Here is a 20,190-nt window from a genome sequence, read left to right as displayed (position 1 = left end):
TGAAGCTGAAATTGGGATTTTATTTTAGGAATAAGGCCTGTTTTTCTTTTGAAGCCAGAAGGAGGCTAGTAATCAGCTACATTTATGCCTTTACTAGACTATGGGGATATTTTATATATGAATGCTTCCGCTCAGTGTTTGAGATCAATTGACACCCTTTACCATGGCACTTTGAGATTTATTTTAAACTGCAAAACCCTCACGCACCACTGCACTTTGTATATCAGGGTTGGCTCTAGTCACTCATAGGCTCAGTCACTGGTATACTTTTATTTACCAAGCCATTTTGGGTTTACTACCTTTTTATTTGTGCATTTTTATTGTTCAGAAATGTGGTGGGTACTCTCTTCATTCGCTGGACTTTTTCCTGCTAACTGTTCCAAACGTCCGAACTGAATTTGGTAAAAGGGCTTTTATGTACTCTGCGCCATCGTCTTGGAACACCTTACAAAATACTTTTAAACTGGAAGAACTTGTCCCGATGTCACGTTCTGACCTTTATTTCCTTTGTTTTGTATTTATTTAGTATGGTCAGGGCGTGAGTTGGGTGGGCAGTCTATGATTGTTTTTCTATGTTTTGGTTGGTCAGGGTGTGATCTGAGTGGGCATTCTATGTTACATGTCTAGTTTGTCTAGTTCTATGTTTGGCCTGATATGGTTCTCAATCAGAGGCAGGTGTTAGTCATTGTCTCTGATTGGGAACCATACTTAGGTAGCCTGGGTTTCACTGTGTGTTTGTGGGTGATTGTTCCTGTCTCTGTGTTTTGCACCAGACAGGGCTGTTTTTGGTTTTCCACGTTTATTGTTTTGTAGTGTTCATGTTTATCTGTTTTTATTAAACATGAATCAATATAACCACGCTGCGTTTTGGTCCGCCTCTACTTCACCACAGGAAAACCCTTACACCCGATTGGTATTCTTAATGATGAATGACCTTGAGACTGATTCCCAGACCTGCCAATGTTTTTAATTTGCTGTTTTTGATTTTGTTATACTCTTGTGAATTCTATGGTTTTTACTAGATTACTTGTAGTTTTTCATGTTGTTTGTCTGTAATTTTTGTAAGGACTTGGTGCTGCCCATCTTGGCCAGGATGCTCTTGAAAAAGAGATTTTAAATCTCAATGAGCCCTTCCTGGTTCAATAAAAAAATATTTAAAAATATTTTTCAAAATCATAAAATCATATAAACCAGACAGGCCTGTCACGTCCCTTATGTCAGTCATCAGTCAAAAAGAGGGTGTCTTGTCCTGCTCCTGAAATCTGCTCCTGCATTCATCCCAGTCATCAGCAACAGAGCATTGGGGTAGGTGCATGTCTGACAATGTGTGCTCAATTATAATGATAATTTAATATGGTCAGTTTCCCCCAAAATGTTATAACATAAACATACTGTTGGCACATAGGCTATGGTGAAATGGAATGTTTTGCCTTGTGTGGTAGGTTTTGTGGGTTTTTACACTTTTATGTAGGTGTCATAACCAGCCATAAAATAACGCAACATGTCAAATCAAATTGTATTTGTCACATACACATGGTTAGCAGATGTTAATGCGAGTGTAGCGAAATGCTTGTGCTTCTAGTTCCGACCATGCAGTAATATCTAACAAGTCATCTAACATTTTCACAAAAACTACCTTATACACACAAGTGTAGAGGAATGAATAAGAATATGTACATAAAAATATATGGATGAGCGATGGCCGAACTGCATAGGCAAGATTCGGTAGATGGTATAGAGTGAAGTATTTACATATGAGATGAGTAATGTAGGGTATGTAAACATTATATAAATTGGCATTGTTTAAAGTGGCTAGTGATACATTTATTACATCCCGTTTTTAATTATTAAAGTGGCTAGAGATTTGAGTCAGTATGTTGGCAGCAGCCACTCAATGTTAGTGATTGCTGTTTAACAGTCTGATGGCCTTGAGATAGAAGCTGTTTTTCAGTCTCTCGGTCCCAGCTTTGATGCACCTGCACTGACCTCACCTTCTGGATGATAGCGTGGTGAACAGGCAGTGGCTCAGGTGGTTGTTGTCCTTGATGATCGTTATGGCCTTCCTGTGACATCGGGTGGTGTAGGTGTCCTGGAGGGCAGGTAGTTTGCCCCCGGTGATGCGTTGTGCAGACCTCACTACCCTCTGGAGAGCCTTACGATTGTGGGCGGAGCAGTTGCCGTACCAGGCGGTGATACAGCCCGACAGGATGCTCTCAATTGTGCATCTGTAAAGGTTTGTGAGTGCTTTTGGTGACAAGCCAAATTTCTTCAGCCTCCTGAGGTTGAAGAGGCGCTGCTGCGCCTTCTTCACGATGCTGTCTGTGTGGCTGGACCAATTCAGTTTGTCCGTTATGTGTACAACGAGGAACTTAAAACTTTCCACCTTCACCCCAACTGTCCCATCGATGTGGATAGGGGGGTGCTCCCTCTGCTGTTTCCTGAAGTCCACAATCATCTCCTTTGTTTTGTTGACATTGAATGTGAAGTTATATGTCACAACAGGTCTAAATTGTATTGGTCACATACACATATTTAGCAGCAGATGTTATTGGAGCGTATTGAAATGCTTGTGTTCCTAGCTCCAACAGTGCAGTAATATCTAACAATTTACAACAATACACACAAATCTAAAAGTAAAATAATGGAATTAAGAAATATAGAAGTATTAGGACGAGTATATCCAGTACCAGTCAAAAGTTTTAACATACCTACTCATTCAAGGGTTTTTGTTTATTTGAACTATTGTCTACATTGTAGAATAATAGTGAAGACATCAAAACTATGAAAAAACACATATGGAATCATGTAGTAACCAAATCAGTGTTAAACAAGTCCAAATATATGTTATATTTGAGATTATTCAAAGTAGCCACCCTTTGCACACTCTTAGCATTCTCTCAACCAGCTTCACGAGGTAGACACCTGGAATGCATTTCAATTAACAGGTGTGCCTTGTTAAAAGTTAATTTGTGGAATTTCTTTCCTTCTTAATGTGTTTGAGTCAATCAGTTGTGTTGTGACAAGGTAGGGTTGGTATACAGAAGATAGCCCTGTTTAGTCAAAGACCAAGTCCATATTATGAACTGCTCAAATAAGCAAAGAGAAACAACAGCCCATCATTATTTCAAGACATGAAGGTCAGCCAATCCGGAACATTTCAAGAACTTTGAAAGTTTCTTTAAGTGCAGTTGCAAAAACCATCAACGATATGATCAAATCAAGATCAAATAAAATTTTATTAGTCACATGGGCCGAATACAACAGGTGTAAGTAAACCTTACAGTGAAATGCTTACTTACGAGCCCCTAACCAAAAATGCAGTTTCAAAAAATACAGATAAGAATAAGAGATAAAAGTAACAAGTAATTAAAGAGCAGCAGTGAAATAACAATAGCGAGACTATATACAGGGGGTACCGATACAGAGTCAATGTGCGGGGGGCACCGGTTATTTGAGGTAGTATGTACCTGTAGGTAGAGTTATTAAAGTGACTATGTATAGATCACAACAGAGAGTAGCAGTGGTGTAAAGAGGGGGTGACGGGAGGGGGCATGATGAATGAAACTGGCTCTCATGAGGACCGCCACAGGAAAGGAAGACCAGCCTCAGAAATTGCAGCCCAAATAAATGCTTTTTTTTATTTTTTTTTTTTTATTTCACCTTTATTTAACCAGGTAGGCTAGTTGAGAACAAGTTCTCATTTGCAACTGCGACCTGGCCAAGATAAGGCATAGCAGTGTGAACAGACAACACAGAGTTACACATGGAGTAAACAATTAACAAGTCAATAACACAGTAGAAAAAAGGGGAGTCTATATATACATTGTGTGCAAAAGGCATGAGAAGGTAGGCAAATAATTACAATTATGCAGATTAACACTGGAGTGATAAATGATCAGATGGTTATGTACAGGTAGAGATTGGTGTGCAAAAGAGCAGAAAAATAAAAATAAATAAATAAAAACAGTATGGGGATGAGGTAGGTGAAAATGGGTGGGCTATTTACCAATAGACTATGTACAGCTGCAGCGATCGGTTAGCTGCTCGGATAGCAGATGTTTGAAGTTGGTGAGGGAGATAAAAGTCTCCAACTTCAGCGATTTTTGCAATTCGTTCCAGTCACAGGCAGCAGAGAACTGGAACGAAAGGCGGCCAAATGAGGTGTTGGCTTTAGGGATGATCAGTGAGATACACCTGCTGGAGCGCGTGCTACGGATGGGTGTTGCCATCGTAACCAGTGAACTGAGATAAGGCGGAGCTTTACCTAGCATGGACTTGTAGATGACCTGGAGCCAGTGGGTCTGGCGACGAATATGTAGCGAGGGCCAGCCGACTAGAGCATACAAGTTGCAGTGGTGGGTGGTATAAGGTGCTTTGGTGACAAAACGGATGGCACTGTGATAAACTGCATCCAGTTTGCTGAGTAGAGTGTTGGAAGCAATTTTGTAGATGACGTCGCCGAAGTCGAGGATCGGTAGGATAGTCAGTTTTACTAGGGTAAGTTTGGCGGCGTGAGTGAAGGAGGCTTTGTTGCGGAATAGAAAGCCGACTCTTGATTTGATTTTCGATTGGAGATGTTGGATATGGGTCTGGAAGGAGAGTTTAGAGTCTAGCCAGACACCTAGGTACTTATAGATGTCCACATATTCAAGGTCGGAACCATCCAGGGTGGTGATGCTGGTCAGGCGTGCGGGTGCAGGCAGCGAACGGTTGAAAAGCATGCATTTGGTTTTACTAGCGTTTAAGAGCAGTTGGAGGCCACGGAAGGAGTGCTGTATGGCATTGAAGCTCGTTTGGAGGTTAGATAGCACAGTGTCCAAGGACGGGCCGGAAGTATATAGAATGGTGTCGTCTGCGTAGAGGTGGATCAGGGAATCGCCCGCAGCATGAGAAACATCATTGATATATACAGAGAAAAGAGTCGGCCCGAGAATTGAACCCTGTGGCACCCCCATAGAGACTGCCAGAGGACCGGACAGCATGCCCTCCGATTTGACACACTGAACTCTGTCTGCAAAGTAATTGGTGAACCAGGCAAGGCAGTCATCCGAAAAACCGAGGCTACTGAGTCTGCCGATAAGAATACGGTGATTGACAGAGTCGAAAGCCTTGGCAAGGTCTATGAAGACGGCTGCACAGTACTGTCTTTTATCGATGGCGGTTATGATATCGTTTAGTACCTTGAGCGTGGCTGAGGTACACCCGTGACCGGCTCGGAAACCAGATTGCACAGCGGAGAAGGTACGGTGGGATTCAAGATGGTCAGTGACCTGTTTGTTGACTTGGCTTTCGAAGACCTTAGATAGGCAGGGCAGGATGGATATAGGTCTGTAACAGTTTGGGTCCAGGGTGTCGCCCCCTTTGAAGAGGGGGATGACTGCGGCAGCTTTCCAATCCTTGGGGATCTCAGACGATATGAAAGAGAGGTTGAACAGGCTGGTAATAGGGGTTGCGACAATGGCGGCGGATAGTTTCAGGAATAGAGGGTCCAGATTGTCCAGCCCAGCTGATTTGTACGGGTCCAGGTTTTGCAGCTCTTTCAGGACATCTGCTATCTGGATTTGGGTAAAGGAGAACCTGGAGAGGCTTGGGCGAGTAGCTGCGGGGGGGGGGGAGCTGTTGTCCGAGGTTGGAGTAGCCAGGCGGAAGGCATGGCCAGCCGTTGAGAAATGCTTGTTGAAGTTTTCGATAATCATGGATTTATCGGTGGTGACCATGTTACCTAGTCTCAGTGCAGTGGGCAGCTGGGAGGAGGTGCTCTTGTTCTCCATGGACTTCACAGTGTCCCAGAACTTTTTGGAGTTGGAGCTACAGGATGCAAACTTCTGCCTGAAGAAGTTGGCTTTAGCTTTCCTGACTGACTGTGTGTATTGGTTCCTGACTTCCCTGAACAGTTGCATATCGCGGGGACTATTCGATGTTAGCGCAGTCCGCCACAGGATGTTTTTGTGCTGGTCGAGGGCAGTCAGGTCTGGAGTGAACCAGGGGCTATATCTGTTCTTAGTTCTGCATTTTTTGAACGGAGCATGCTTATCTAAAATGGTGAGGAAGTTACTTTTAAAGAAAGACCAGGCATCCTCAACTGACGGGATGAGGTCAATGTCCTTCCAGGATACCCGGGCCAGGTCGATTAGAAAGGCCTGCTCACAGAAGTGTTTTAGGGAGCGTTTGACAGTGATGAGGGGTGGTCGTTTGACTGCGGCTCCGTAGCGGATACAGGCAATGAGGCAGTGATCGCTGAGATCCTGGTTGTAGACAGCGGAGGTGTATTTGGAGGGCCAGTTGGTCAGGATGACGTCAATGAGGGTGCCCTTGTTTACAGAGTTAGGGTTGTACCTGGTGGGTTCCTTGATGATTTGAGTGAGATTGAGGGCATCTAGCTTAGATTGTAGGACTGCCGGGGTGTTAAGCATATCCCAGTTTAGGTCACCTAACAGAACAAACTCTGAAGCTAGATGGGGGGCGATCAATTCACAAATGGTGTCCAGGGCACAGCTGGGAGCTGAGGGGGGTCGGTAGCAGGCGGCAACAGTGAGAGACTTATTTCTGGAGAGAGTAATTTTCAAAATTAGTAGTTCGAACTGTTTGGGTATGGACCTGGAGAGTATGACATTACTTTGCAGGCTATCTCTGCAGTAGACTGCAACTCCTCCCCCTTTGGCAGTTCTATCTTGACGGAAGATGTTATAGTTGGGTATGGAAATCTCAGAATTTTTGGTGGCCTTCCTGAGCCAGGATTCAGACACGGCAAGGACATCAGGGTTAGCAGAGTGTGCTAGAGCAGTGAGTAAGACACACTTAGGGAGGAGGCTTCTGATGTTGACATGCATGAAACCAAGGCTTTTTCGATCACAGAAGTCAACAAATGAGGGTGCCTGGGGACATGCAGGGCCTGGGTTTACCTCCACATCACCCGCGGAACAGAGAAGGAGTAGTATGAGGGTGCGGCTGAAGGCTATCAAAACTGGTCGCCTAGGGCGTTGGGGACAGAGAATAAGAGGAGCAGGTTTCTGGGCATGGTAGAATATATTCAGGGCATAATGCGCAAACAGGGGTATGGTGGGGTGCGGGTACAGCGGAGGTAAGCCCAGGCACTGGGTGATGATGAGAGAGGTTGTATCTCTGGACATGCTGGTTGTAATGGGTGAGGTCACCGCATGTGTGGGGGGTGGGACAAAGGAGGTATCAGGGGTATAAAGAGTGGAACTAGGGGCTCCATTGTAAACTAAAACAATGATAACTAACCTGCACAACAGTATACAAGGCATATTGACATTTGAGAGAGACATACAGCAAGGCATACAGTAATCACAGGTGTTGAATTGGGAGAGCTAGCTAAAACAGTAGGTGAGACAACAACAGCTAATCAGCTAGCACAACAACAGCAGGTAGAATGGCGATAGATTAGGCAGAGAGGGTCGGATTAACTACACACAGAGCCTAAGTGCGGCTGGGGCCGACAGATAAAACATAAACAAGCAGAATGGATTACCGTGAATTAATGGACAGTCCAGCCTGCATCAGCTATGTAGCCAAGTGATCAGTGTCCAAGGGGCAGCGGTGGATGGGGCAGGGAAGCTGGACTGGCGAGTGTTATCCAGGTTAGAAAACTAACAATGACTAAATAGCTTGTAGCCAGTTAGCTGGTTAGCTTCTGAAGGTTCTTGAGTGTGTTCTAAAAATGTAAAGATAATAGCGGTTCCGTATCACATTGGGTGAGGCAGGTTACCGGAAGGTATAAACAAATAAAAAATCGAAAAGGGATAGAAAGTAAATATGGGTTCAGTGAGTGTTTGGGACGCGGCGATTCAGATGGTTAGCAGGCCTGTGCTAACAAGCTAACAGTTAGTAGACGGTGCTAAACACGGTAGCAGTTAGCGGACCGGGCTAAACAAGCTAGCAGTTAGCAGGCCGAATTTGCAAGCAAGGAGATAGCAAGGGCTAGAGAGTTAGCCTTCACAGAGCTCAAGTAACAGACACATCTCAACATCAACTGTTCAGAGGAGACTGCGTGAATCAGGCCTTCATGGTCAGATTGCTGCAAAGAAACCACTACTAAAGGACACCAATAAGATGAAAAGACTTGCTTGGGCCAAGAAACACAAGCAATGGACATTAGACCGGTGGAAATCTGTCCTTTGGTCTGATGAGTCCAAATTTGAGATTTTTGGTTCCAACCGCCGTGTCTTTGTGAGATGCAGAGTAGATGAACGGATTATCTCTGCATGTGTGGTTCCCAACGTGAAGCATATAGGAGGTTGTTCGATGGTGTGAGGGTGATTTGCTGGTGACACTGTCTGTGATTTATTTAGAATTCAAGGCACACTTAACCAGCATAGCAACCACATCATTCTGCAGCGACATGCCATCCCATCGGGTTTGCTCTTAGTGGGACTATCATTTGTTTTTCAAAACAGGACAATGACCCAACACACCTCCAGGCTGTGTAAGGGCTATTTGACCAAGAAGGAAAGTGATAGTGCTGCATCAAATGACCTGGCTTCCACAATCACCTGACCTCAACCCAATTGAGATGGTTTGGGATGAGTTGGACTGCAGAGTGAAGGAAAAGCAGCCAATAAGTGCTCAGCATATGTGGGAACTCCTTCAAGACTGTTAGAAAAGCATTTCAGGTGAAGCTGGTTGAAGGAATGCCAAGAGTGTGCAAAGCTGTCATCAAGGCAAGGGTGGCTACTTTGAAGAATGTTTAACACTTTTTTTCTTGCAACATGATTCCATATGTGTTATTTCATAGTTTTGATGTCTTCACTAGTATTCTACAATGTAGAAAAACCCTTGAATGCTTAGGTGTGTTCAAACATTTTACTGGTACTTGTATATACAGTGGGGAGAACAAGTATTTGATACACTGCCGATTTTGCAGGTTTTCCTACATACAAAGCATGTAGAGGTCTGTAATTTTTATCATAGGTACACTTAAAATGTGAGAGACGGAAACAAAAATCCAGAAAATCACATTGTATGATTTTTAAGTAATTAATTTGCATTTTATTGCATGACATAAGTATTTGATCACCTACCAACCAGTAAGAATTCCGGCTCTCACAGACCTGTTAGTTTTTCTTTAAGAAGCCCTCCTGTTCTCCACTCATTACCTGTATTAACTGCACCTGTTTGAACTCGTTACCTGTATAAAAGACACCTGTCCACACACTCAATCAAACAGTCTCCAACCTCTCCACAATGGCCAAGACCAGAGAGCTGTGTAAGGACATCAGCGATAAAATTGTAGACCTGCACAAGGCTGCCAAGTGTCACATCTGGAGGAAACCTTGGTCTATCTCTACAGTGAACCATGGTGGTGGCAGCATCATGCTATGGGGATGTTTTTCAGCGGCAGGGACTGGGAGATTAGTCAGGATTGAGGGAAAGATGAACAGAGCAAAGTATAGAGAGAGCCTTGATGAAAACCTGCTCCATAGCGCTCAGGACCTCAAACTGGGACGAAGGTTCACCTTCCAACAGGACAACGACCCTAAGCACACAGCCAAGACAACGCAGGAGTGACTTCGGGACAAGTCTCTGAATGTCCTTGAGTAGCCCACCCAGAGCCCGGGCTTAAACCCGATCGAACATCTCTGGAAAGACCTGGAAATAGCTGAGCTTGAGACAATCTGCAGAGAAGAATGGGAGAAACTCCCCAAATACAGGTGTGGCAAAGGTGATTCAACAAAGTACTGAGTAAAGGGTCTGAATATTTATGTAAATGTCATATTTAAGTTTTTTTTATGTACATTTGCAAACATTTCTAAAAAAAACTGTTTTTGCTTTGTCATTATGGGGTATTTGTGCAGATTGATGAGGGAAAAAAACAATATAATACATTTTAGAATAAGGCTGTAAGGTAAAAACATGTGGAAAAAGTCAAGGGGTCTGAATACTTTCCGAATGCACTGTATATACAGCAATAGTTAAATAGGATGGCCTTGACTAGAATACAGTAAACATGAAGTGGTTAAACCAGTATGTAAACATTATTTAAAGTGACCAGTGTTCCATTATTAAAGTGACCAGTGTTCCATTATTAAAGTGACCAGTGTTCCATTATTAAAGTGACCAGTGTTCCATTATTAAAGTGACCAGTGTTCCATTATTAAAGTGACCAGTGTTCCATTATTAAAGTGACCAGTGTTCCATTATTAAAGTGACCAGTGTTCCATTATTAAAGTGACCAGTGTTCCATTATTAAAGTGACCAGTGTTCCATTATTAAAGTGACCAGTGTTCCATTATTAAAGTGACCAGTGTTCCATTATTTAAAGTGACCAGTGTTCCATTATTTAAAGTGACCAGTGTTCCATTATTTAAAGTGACCAGTGTTCCATTATTTAAAGTGACCAGTGTTCCATTATTTAAAGTGACCAGTGTTCCATTATTAAAGTGAACAGTGTTACATTATTAAAGTGACCAGTGTTCCATTATTAAAGTGACCAGTGTTCCATTATTTAAATTGACCAGTGTTCCATTATTTAAAGTGACCAGTGTTCCATTATTAAAGTGACCAGTGTTCCATTATTAAAGTGACCAGTGTTCCATTATTAAAGTGACCAGTGTTCCATTATTAAAGTGACCAGTGTTCCATTATTTAAAGTGACCAGTGTTCCATTATTTAAAGTGACCAGTGTTCCATTATTAAAGTGAACAGTGTTCCATTATTAAAGTGACCAGTGTTCCATTATTAAAGTGGCCAGTGTTCCATTATTAAAGTGACCAGTGTTCCATGACTATGTAAATAGGGCAGCAGATGTAGAGGGGTAGTAGAGGGGATAGTAGAGGGGTGAAAAGGCCTTGGCTTGGGGGACTGAGGTCCTTGATGATCTTTTTGGCCTTCCTGTGACACCAGGTGCTGTAGATGTCCTGGAGGGCAGGCAGTGTGCCGCCGGTGATGCATTGGCCAGACCGCACCACCCTCTGGAGAGCCCTGCGGTTGCGGACGGTGCAGTAGCCGTACCAGGCGGTGATACAGCCCGACAGGATGCTCTCAATGGTGCATCTGTAAAAGTTAGTGAGGGTTTTATGGTCCAAGCCAAATTTCATCACCCTCCTGAGGTTGAAGAGGCGCTGTTGAGGCGCTGGCGGCTTCTTCACCACACTGTCTGTGTGGGTGGACCTTTTCAGATTGTCAGTGATGTGTACGCCGAGGAACTTGAAGCTTTCCACCTTCTCCACTGCGGCCCCGTCGATATGGATGGGGTCGTGCTCCCTCTGCTGTCTCCTGAAATCCACGATGAGTTCCTTCATTTTGTTGCCGTTGAGGGAGAGGTTATTTTCCTGGCACAACTCTGCCAGGGCCCTCACTTCCTTCATGTCTCGTCATTGTTGGTAATCAGGCCTACCACTGTTGTGTTGTCTGCAAACTTAATGATTGAGTTGGGGACGTGCGTGCGTGGCCACGCAGTCATGGGTGAACAAGAAGCACAGGAGTGCATTGTGATATACTGTATGTGTTTAGAGAGAGATAGAGATAGAGTAGCTGTTTGATGAATACACCCCCAACTCTCCACCTCAGCTCTGTCCAGGCCCAGAATCACTTGTCTGTAGTCCTCCCTTGGGCAGGCAGACAGAACGATGTCTCCAGGAGATAACAAGGTGTCTGGCTGGTGATTCCCATGGTGGCTGAAGACAACATGCTCTGCTCTTTCATTTCATCAGTCCAAATTGGCCGGTCCGGTTAAGCATCCAGAGAATGCTTAATGCCATAAAGTAGTGCTTTAACATTCTGCACTCCTAGCCAGTCACTGTGACTGATTTGTATTAGAGTTATCTATCTGTGAGGAAAACAAAGTCCTCAATGCCATAATGGCTTTAAGTAATCACTCAGGATAGAATGCACTTTGTTGTGGGACTAGAAGGAACTACAGTATCAGCTAAAACATGAAAATGGGAAAATGGGCCAACCAAATCATTATTTCCTATATGGAATATTTGGACTCTTGGACCTGGACTGGTGTAGTGGCCATGAAGAGAGGGATGTATTTATGGGATGTTATGTTTCCTCCTCTCCTTCCACCAGGACACTGCATTTAGATGGGCCATCTGGCCCTGCAGCAGAGTGCTCCCAGTCCCAGTCCCTCTCTGAGCTCGGATCACATATTCACAGCGGTGAGGTCAGCGACATATGGTTCTGCTCCCGATACCACCCATGTCTGGCGTCCAACCGCACGCTGGTCAGTGATCTGGGAGATGACATCATTCTGGTAACGTTGTGTGTGTCGTGGTGTGTGTGTTTTTTGCACCCATTCTGATTGACTCCATAATAAGCTGCCCAATGCTCCTCTAGCATGGACAACATACCACCCAAGTTGAGCTGAAATGCAAAAACACCCACACAAACGACACCTACGGGAAAAAACACCCACACAAATGACACCTACGGGAAAAAGCACCCACACAAACGACACCTACGGAAAAAACACCCACACAAACGACACCTACGGAAAAAACACCCACACAAACGACACCTACGGAAAAAACACCCACACAAACGACACCTACGGGAAAAAACACCCACACAAACGACACCTACGGAAAAAACAACCACACAAACGACACCTACGGAAAAAACAACCACACAAAAGACACCTACGGAAAAAAACAACAACAAACAAAAACAGCTTGACTGTTGAGAGAGAAACAGAGAGAGACAGAGAGAGAGAGAGAGAGGGGGAGAGAGAGAGAGACAGAGAGAGAGAGAGAGAGAGAGAGAGAGAGAGAGAGAGAGAGAGAGAGAGAGAGAGAGAGAGAAAGACAGAGAGACAGAGAGACAGAGAGAGACAGAGAGAAACAGAGATAGACAGAGAGAGACAGAGAGAGAAACAGAGAGAGAAACAGAGAGAGACAGGGAGAGACAGAAAGAGACAGAGAGAGACAGAGAGAGAAACAGAGAGAAACAGAGAGAAACAGAGAAACAGAGAGAAACAGAGAGAGACAGGGAGAGACAGAGAGAAACAGAGAGAGACAGAGAGAGACAGAGAGAAACAGAGAGAGACAGAGAGAGACAGAGAGGGAGAGGGAGAGGGAGAGGGAGAGGGAGAGAGAGAGAGAGAGAGAGGGAGAGGGAGAGGGAGAGGGAGAGAGGGAGAGAGAGAGAGAAGAGAGGGGAGTGCAATGAAAGTGCTGAACACAAGTCCGTCCCACGCCACCTTGATCCTCTGAACGGGAGGCACTTCCTGGTTAGACAGGAAGATGGATGACCTCAACTCTATTAATAACTGAGCTCCACTTATCATGGCCTGTGTGTGTGTGTGTGTGTGTGTGTGTGTGTGTGTGTGTGTGTGTGTGTGTGTGTGTGTGTGTGTGTGTGTGTGTGTGTGTGTGTGCGCCAAAACTGCTAACACTGTAACTTCCCCCTGAAGCTAGCTAAAAACAACCACCTCCCCCAATGTCGCCCACGCCTCCTGCCTACTGATAGATATGCTACATTATAACAGCGCAGTGTGGTTACAGTAAAACCAACCTCCTGCATGCACGTGTGGGCCTTTTCCATCCTTCCTCACAGAAACAGGGACTCATGCAAACCAAACCAAAGGTTCCTGCATGGTTCCTCTGTAGCTTTTTGTCCATTGAGATATGTTTTGTCTGAATGAGTTTGACAGGAGTGGAATAAGGTCTAGGGATAAACTCAAGGCATTTTATTAACATTTAACCCTCTAATATTCAGTTATGAGGAGATTTTCTGCAGAGAGAGGAGAGACATAGACAGTGATATATGAAAAGAGAGAGAGAGAGAGAGAGAGAGAGAGAGAGAGAGAGGGAGAGAGAGAGAGAGAGAGAGAGAGAGAGAGAGAATGTTCTGCAGATAGAGAGACAAAGAGAGAGCCTATCTGGATGTTGGAAGGCACCACTGAAGGAGCTGTGCTAATCCTAATGAAATGTGACAGGCAGACATAAACTTGAATATGAAGTGAACCATGATTACAGACGATTAGATAACAATCACTACGTACTGCAGCCAGAGAGCTTGTGTGCCTGCCCTCGATTTCTCGCTGTCTGTGGTGTGTGTGTGCGCACATGTGTGTGTGCATGCATGCGTGCGTGCGTGGGTGTGTGTGTGTGAATTGCCTGTAGTCTGAATCTGCATGTGGAGTGGAGTAGGGGCAGAGGAGTAGGGGGGGCTGTGGAGTAGGGGGGCAGTGGAGTAGGGGGGCTGTGGAGTAGGGGGGCAGTGGAGTAGGGGGGCTGTGGCGTGGGGGGGGGGGGGGGGGGCAGTGGAGTAGGTTGGGCTGTGGAGTAGGGGGGCTGTAGAGTAGGGGGGACTATAGAGTAGGGAGAACTGTAGAGTAGGGAGGACTGTAGAGTAGGGAGAACTGTAGAGTAGGGAGGACTGTAGAGTAGGGAGGACTGTAGAGTAGGTAGAACTGTAGAGTAGGGAGGACTGTAGAGTAGGGAGGACTGTAGAGTAGGGAGGACTAAGTCACTACTTAGGCACCCTAAGTCTCTATGTAGTGCAGTACTTTGACCAGGCCCATTGGCACACACACACACACACACACACACACACACACACACACACACACACACACACACACACACACACACACACACACACAGCAGGTTGACACGAGAGCCTTTCTCTTGATTAATCTCCACCACTTCAGCCCCACTAGATGTTGCTACTGAACTACACCCAGCCTCTTGCTGCAGCACAGTGATAAAATACAGACTCTGTGGATCAAACACTAGCTGCATACGGTCACTGTACCCATGAAGTCAGCAATGAACACCATAGCAAAGTCAAGTTTGGTACCCGATCAAGCCCTGCACATTATTCACAGAGTAAAGTTATAAGAGACATGGTTGACCTCTTGGAGATGAGATGTTCACATTTACAATAAACGTTTCCTTTGCTAAATGTAGAACAGTTATCATACAGAGAATGATACATGCTGACTGAAATCAGAGGGGTTCTACTCAGTATGACTGTCCACTGTCTCTCATTCAATGAACCATCCTTTTCTTGATGAAATACCTACATTATGTTGTTGTGAGATTCTCATTTCAGAGTACACGCTCCCGTACGTGTTACAGTATTCAGTGTTACAGTGTTCTCTCTCTCTCTCTTCTCTCCTCTTCTCCCTCCCTCCCTACACCCCTCTCTCCCTACACCCTCCCTCTCTAAGAGCAGATGAGCCACCTAATGCAGACAGGGAAGGCAATCCACTTGTCTGTAGAGAATCAGAGGACCCCAGGACACATTCCTCTCTGAGATACATTATCAATTTGATGGGCCTGGTGGATTTCCACCTCCTCCCTGTACTGCTGCTATTGATGCCTCCCAACTTCACTTCATCATTCAGCAGCTACGGCAATAAAGCAGGAACATTTCCCTCCCATTTCCCACCTATAAAGGTGGCGTTCTCTCTCTTTAGAATGTTGTCTTGTTCCCACAGCAGTCAATCCTGAACCAAAAGGGCTCAACCTGGAACCAAAAGGGTTCTTCCTGGAACCAAAAGGGTTCTTCCTGGAACCAAAAGGGTTCTTCCTGGAACCAAAAGGGTTCTTCCTAAACTCAAAGGCTAGAGACACTCAAAGGCTAGAGAGTGACCATCATAGACCACAAAATCAAATTGTAAACATGATACAATATTATGGCTGTCAGTAGTTAAATGGTGTTACTAAAGGTCACTAAGAGGAATGAGGTTTGCTGCTGTTGTCCAAGGAGGGCTGATCGATACGGTAATAAGCAGACAGAAGCACGTGCGTAAGCATTCAGGAGCTAACACTGCTGAAACCCACAGAATAATATTGGGTGAATCTCAAGTGCAGGTTCCTCACCTCGGACCTTCTCCTCCAATGAGTTTTGCGAAAGAGGTGAGAGGACACAAGGAATCAAGGAAATACAATTGAAATTGACCCATGGTGCCCCCAGGCCTAGAGGACACAGGTTTGACTGACACCTTCCCATCACCTGGCTAATAGCCTTCTTTAACAGGGATTCACCCTTGAGTCCTTTACTATGGAGCCAGTGCCACCTCTGATGCTGAATCCTAATGGAGTGACCCAGGGGAGGAGGGACCAAACGCAGGCCTGATAATGATGATTGGTGTTCCATTTAAGGTGTACTCCAGATAGAACAAGTTTGTGCCTCGTGGATTTAAATGTTGTTGTTTTTTACTAGGATCCCCGTCTTCCTGGGGTCCACACAAAACATGAAACATGACATAATACAGAACATTAATACACAAGAACAGCTCAAGGACAGAACTACATACATAAAAGGCACACGTAGCCTACATATCAATACATACATACAAACTATCTAGGTCAAATAGGGGAGAGGAGTTGTGCCGTGAGGTGTTGCTTTATCTGTTTTTTAAAACCAGGTTTGCTGTTTATGTGAGCAATATGAGATGGAGGTGAGTTCCATGCAATAATGGCTCTATATGGGAAATGGGATTTCATTAAATGTAATGTAGCGCATGATAACTTTTACTACTCCCACTGACATGATTTTTACAAGCAGCAATTTTGCACTAATGACTTGGATATGAAATAGTGATCCTGACAGTAATGTAGTTGAAGTAGTACTGCTGTGGTAACATACAGGTCAAATCACCTTCAAACCAATGATGGACAATTCCTGTGTTTGGGCCCATACACAGCCAGCAGATTTCACAACAAGCAGAACTACAAAAACAGTGTGACATAGGCATGGCATTCTCTGTTGTGCAGCAGGGACAGGGAGTAGCTAGCTACTGTGTGTTGCACTTTTGACATGAAAATGGGGCAAACGAGAGATGTAGCCTGTGAGCTCACAGCATCATGATGAGACAACAACAGTAATGTGTTAGTGTCAGCATTGCACTGCCCACTGTTGACTGTGTGTCTGTAGGATCCATCTGTTTAAGGGGCACGGCTGATAGCTGGCGAACACTGAGCCTAGTGGAGTGAGACCTGATCTGGTGTCAAACGGAGTGCTTGGAAGGGAAGGTGTGTGTCTGTTTGGGATGCTGGATCGTAAAGCTAAAGCATATGGTGTTGTTTATCTGGACTCACAGGAAGAACCAAGTCTGAGTCACTATTACTGGACAGGATGCCATTAAAATACGGCAATACAGGGACTGTGTTTTTACTGTATAATGAAAGAGACAATCTGTTAAGACCATACAGTAACAGACGTGCAGGGAAGCTAAAATAGCCTGGGACCTCATCCATCACACATCAACCTTACAATTCTGGTTAAGGGTAGAAAATGGAACTGGCAGTGTCACAAGTAAGGTAAACTATGGATGTTGCCATATAGGTCTTGGAGGAGCACAGTACATTCAGGGGATGTGTTTAGACCTTCATAGGAAATATATGTAGACCAAATAGCAATTATGAATCTGTTTATCACTGACAGACATCCCCTGTGTTGTAGCTACAGTACTGGCTGTGAGTTAAACAGGACCAATGTATCATGAGATTGAACATCATCCATACTTCTCCCTCTGTGTTGGCCAATGTACCATTAGCATAACTGACATGGTACATGGCGGTGTGTTCCTGCCCTCCTTCCCAGCCTTCACTCTGTTAAATGCTTGATGTACTGCATAATTATACATGACACCATATTCAATTACATCATTTCGTCTCACATTCTCAAACCAGAAGCAGGTCGTTTCTGAGGATAACTGGGAATATATCATTTCCAAGGTGTGGAAAGTCATTAATAGAAAAGTCTGCCAGGTCCCAAGATCTTTGCAAACCCTTATGAACCGTTGTAGATGCGTGCGAGGTTTGGACCTGTTTGTGTAATGGCTGAAGTCTGTAAATAAAGCCACAGCATCTTACCCTTCCCTATTGAGGTTCGGACCTATTGGTGTAATCAATCAATGGATGAATACAGTTGTATTGCCTCACCCTTCCCTGTTGTCGTCCTCATCCAGGTTAGAGAGGAGCTGTGATCCGGCCAGGGAGAGGTCCAGGTGGGCCAGAGGAAGGTCCCTGTAGCCGAAGCTGACCAGCTGGACAGGAGCCATGCAGGAAGGGTCCATCTCCTGCACACCATGCTCCTCCACTGGGTCTGGCTGGGAGATGATCTCCAGGTCTGATAGGCCTCCAGCCTGCTGCTCCACCACGTCACTAAACACACAGGGAGAGAAGACGACTGTGTTAGCCCACTGAGCTCAAGCCTCTTCACCTTCTAACTCCACTGGCTCTGGCTTCACCCTTTACCTCCAGGTCCTACAACCCAACCGCCTGCTCAACCATTTACCTCCAGAACCTACAACCCAACCGCCTGCTCAACCATTTACCTCCAGAACCTACAACCCAACCGCCTGCTCAACCATTTACCTCCAGAACCTACAACCCAACCGCCTGCTCAACCATTTACCTCCAGAACCTACAACCCAACCGCCTGCTCAACCATTTACCTCCAGGTCCTACAACCCAACCGCCTGCTCAACCATTTACCTCCAGGTCCTACAACCCAACCGCCTGCTCAACCATTTACCTCCAGAACCTACAACCCAACCGCCTGCTCAACCATTTACCTCCAGGTCCTACAACCCAACCGCCTGCTCAACCATTTACCTCCAGAACCTACAACCCAACCGCCTGCTCAACCATTTACCTCCAGGTCCTACAACCCAACCGCCTGCTCAACCATTTACCTCCAGGTCCTACAACCCAACCGCCTGCTCAACCATTTACCTCCAGAACCTACAACCCAACCGCCTGCTCAACCATTTACCTCCAGGTCCTACAACCCAACCGCCTGCTAAACCATTTACCTCCAGAACCTACAACCCAACCGCCTGCTCAACCATTTACCTCCAGGTCCTACAACCCAACCGCCTGCTCAACCATTTACCTCCACGTCCTACAACCCAACCGCCTGCTCAACCATTTACCTCCAGAACCTACAACCCAACCACCTGCTCAACCATTTACCTCCAGAACCTACAACCCAACCGCCTGCTCAACCATTTACCTCCAGGTCCTACAACCCAACCGCCTGCTCAACCATTTACCTCCAGAACCTACAACCCAACCGCCTGCTCAACCATTTACCTCCAGAACCTACAACCCAACCGCCTGCTCAACCATTTACCTCCAGGTCCTACAACCCAACCGCCTGCTCAACCATTTACCTCCAGGTCCTACAACCCAACCGCCTGCTAAACCATTTACCTCCAGAACCTACAACCCAACCGCCTGCTCAACCATTTACCTCCAGAACCTACAACCCAACCGCCTGCTCAACCATTTACCTCCAGAACCTACAACCCAACCGCCTGCTCAACCATTTACCTCCAGAACCTACAACCCAACCGCCTGCTCAACCATTTACCTCCAGAACCTACAACCCAACCGCCTGCTCAACCATTTACCTCCAGGTCCTACAACCCAACCGCCTGCTCAACCATTTACCTCCAGGTCCTACAACCCAACCGCCTGCTCAACCATTTACCTCCAGGTCCTACAACCCAACCGCCTGCTAAACCATTTACCTCCAGAACCTACAACCCAACCGCCTGCTAAACCATTTACCTCCAGGTCCTACAACCCAACCGCCTGCTCAACCATTTACCTCCAGAACCTGCAACCCAACCGCCTGCTCAACCATTTACCTCCAGAACCTACAACCCAACCGCCTGCTCAACCATTTACCTCCAGAACCTACAACCCAACCGCCTGCTCAACCATTTACCTCCAGGTCCTACAACCCAACCGCCTGCTCAACCATTTACCTCCAGAAACTACAACCCAACCGCCTGCTCAACCATTTACCTCCAGAACCTACAACCCAACCGCCTGCTCAACCATTTACCTCCAGAACCTACAACCCAACCGCCTGCTCAACCATTTACCTCCAGAAACTACAACCCAACCGCCTGCTCAACCATTTACCTCCAGGTCCTACAACCCAACCGCCTGCTCAACCATTTACCTCCAGGTCCTACAACCCAACCGCCTGCTCAACCATTTACCTCCAGAACCTACAACCCAACCGCCTGCTCAACCATATCCTTAAACACAATGTTGTGTGTTGCTGGAGATCCAGATCCTATATCAAAGTCTGAGAATCAAAACTATGAGATGATGGTGCTCATGTGTTACTTTGAAACAAACAAGACAGGGAAATAAAGTCCATTGAAGTGCTGTAGAAAAACACCAACTTGGCTATTGGCGAGTTGGTGCATCAATGATATCTGATTGAAACACACACAGTGACCTGAGTAGT

The 20,190-nt window shown here is 45.5% G+C and overlaps 1 protein-coding gene across 1 annotated transcript in view; it reads right to left on the bottom strand.

Annotated features, from left to right (window-relative positions):
- Positions 1 to 20,190, bottom strand: part of LOC139384895 (transmembrane protein 266-like) — a 102,302-nt gene that overhangs the window by 70,608 nt on the left and 11,504 nt on the right. Inside the window, exon 3 of the mRNA XM_071129795.1 lies at positions 17,862 to 18,083. Coding sequence (XP_070985896.1) covers positions 17,862 to 18,083 — 222 coding nt within the window. The remainder of the gene's footprint in view (positions 1 to 17,861; positions 18,084 to 20,190) is intronic.

This window comes from Oncorhynchus clarkii, chromosome 26 (genome assembly GCF_045791955.1).
Source record: "Oncorhynchus clarkii lewisi isolate Uvic-CL-2024 chromosome 26, UVic_Ocla_1.0, whole genome shotgun sequence".
Classification (NCBI taxonomy): domain Eukaryota; kingdom Metazoa; phylum Chordata; class Actinopteri; order Salmoniformes; family Salmonidae; genus Oncorhynchus; species Oncorhynchus clarkii.
The sequence above is the reverse complement of the archived record's forward strand: the minus strand, read 5'-3'. Positions and strand labels throughout refer to the sequence as shown.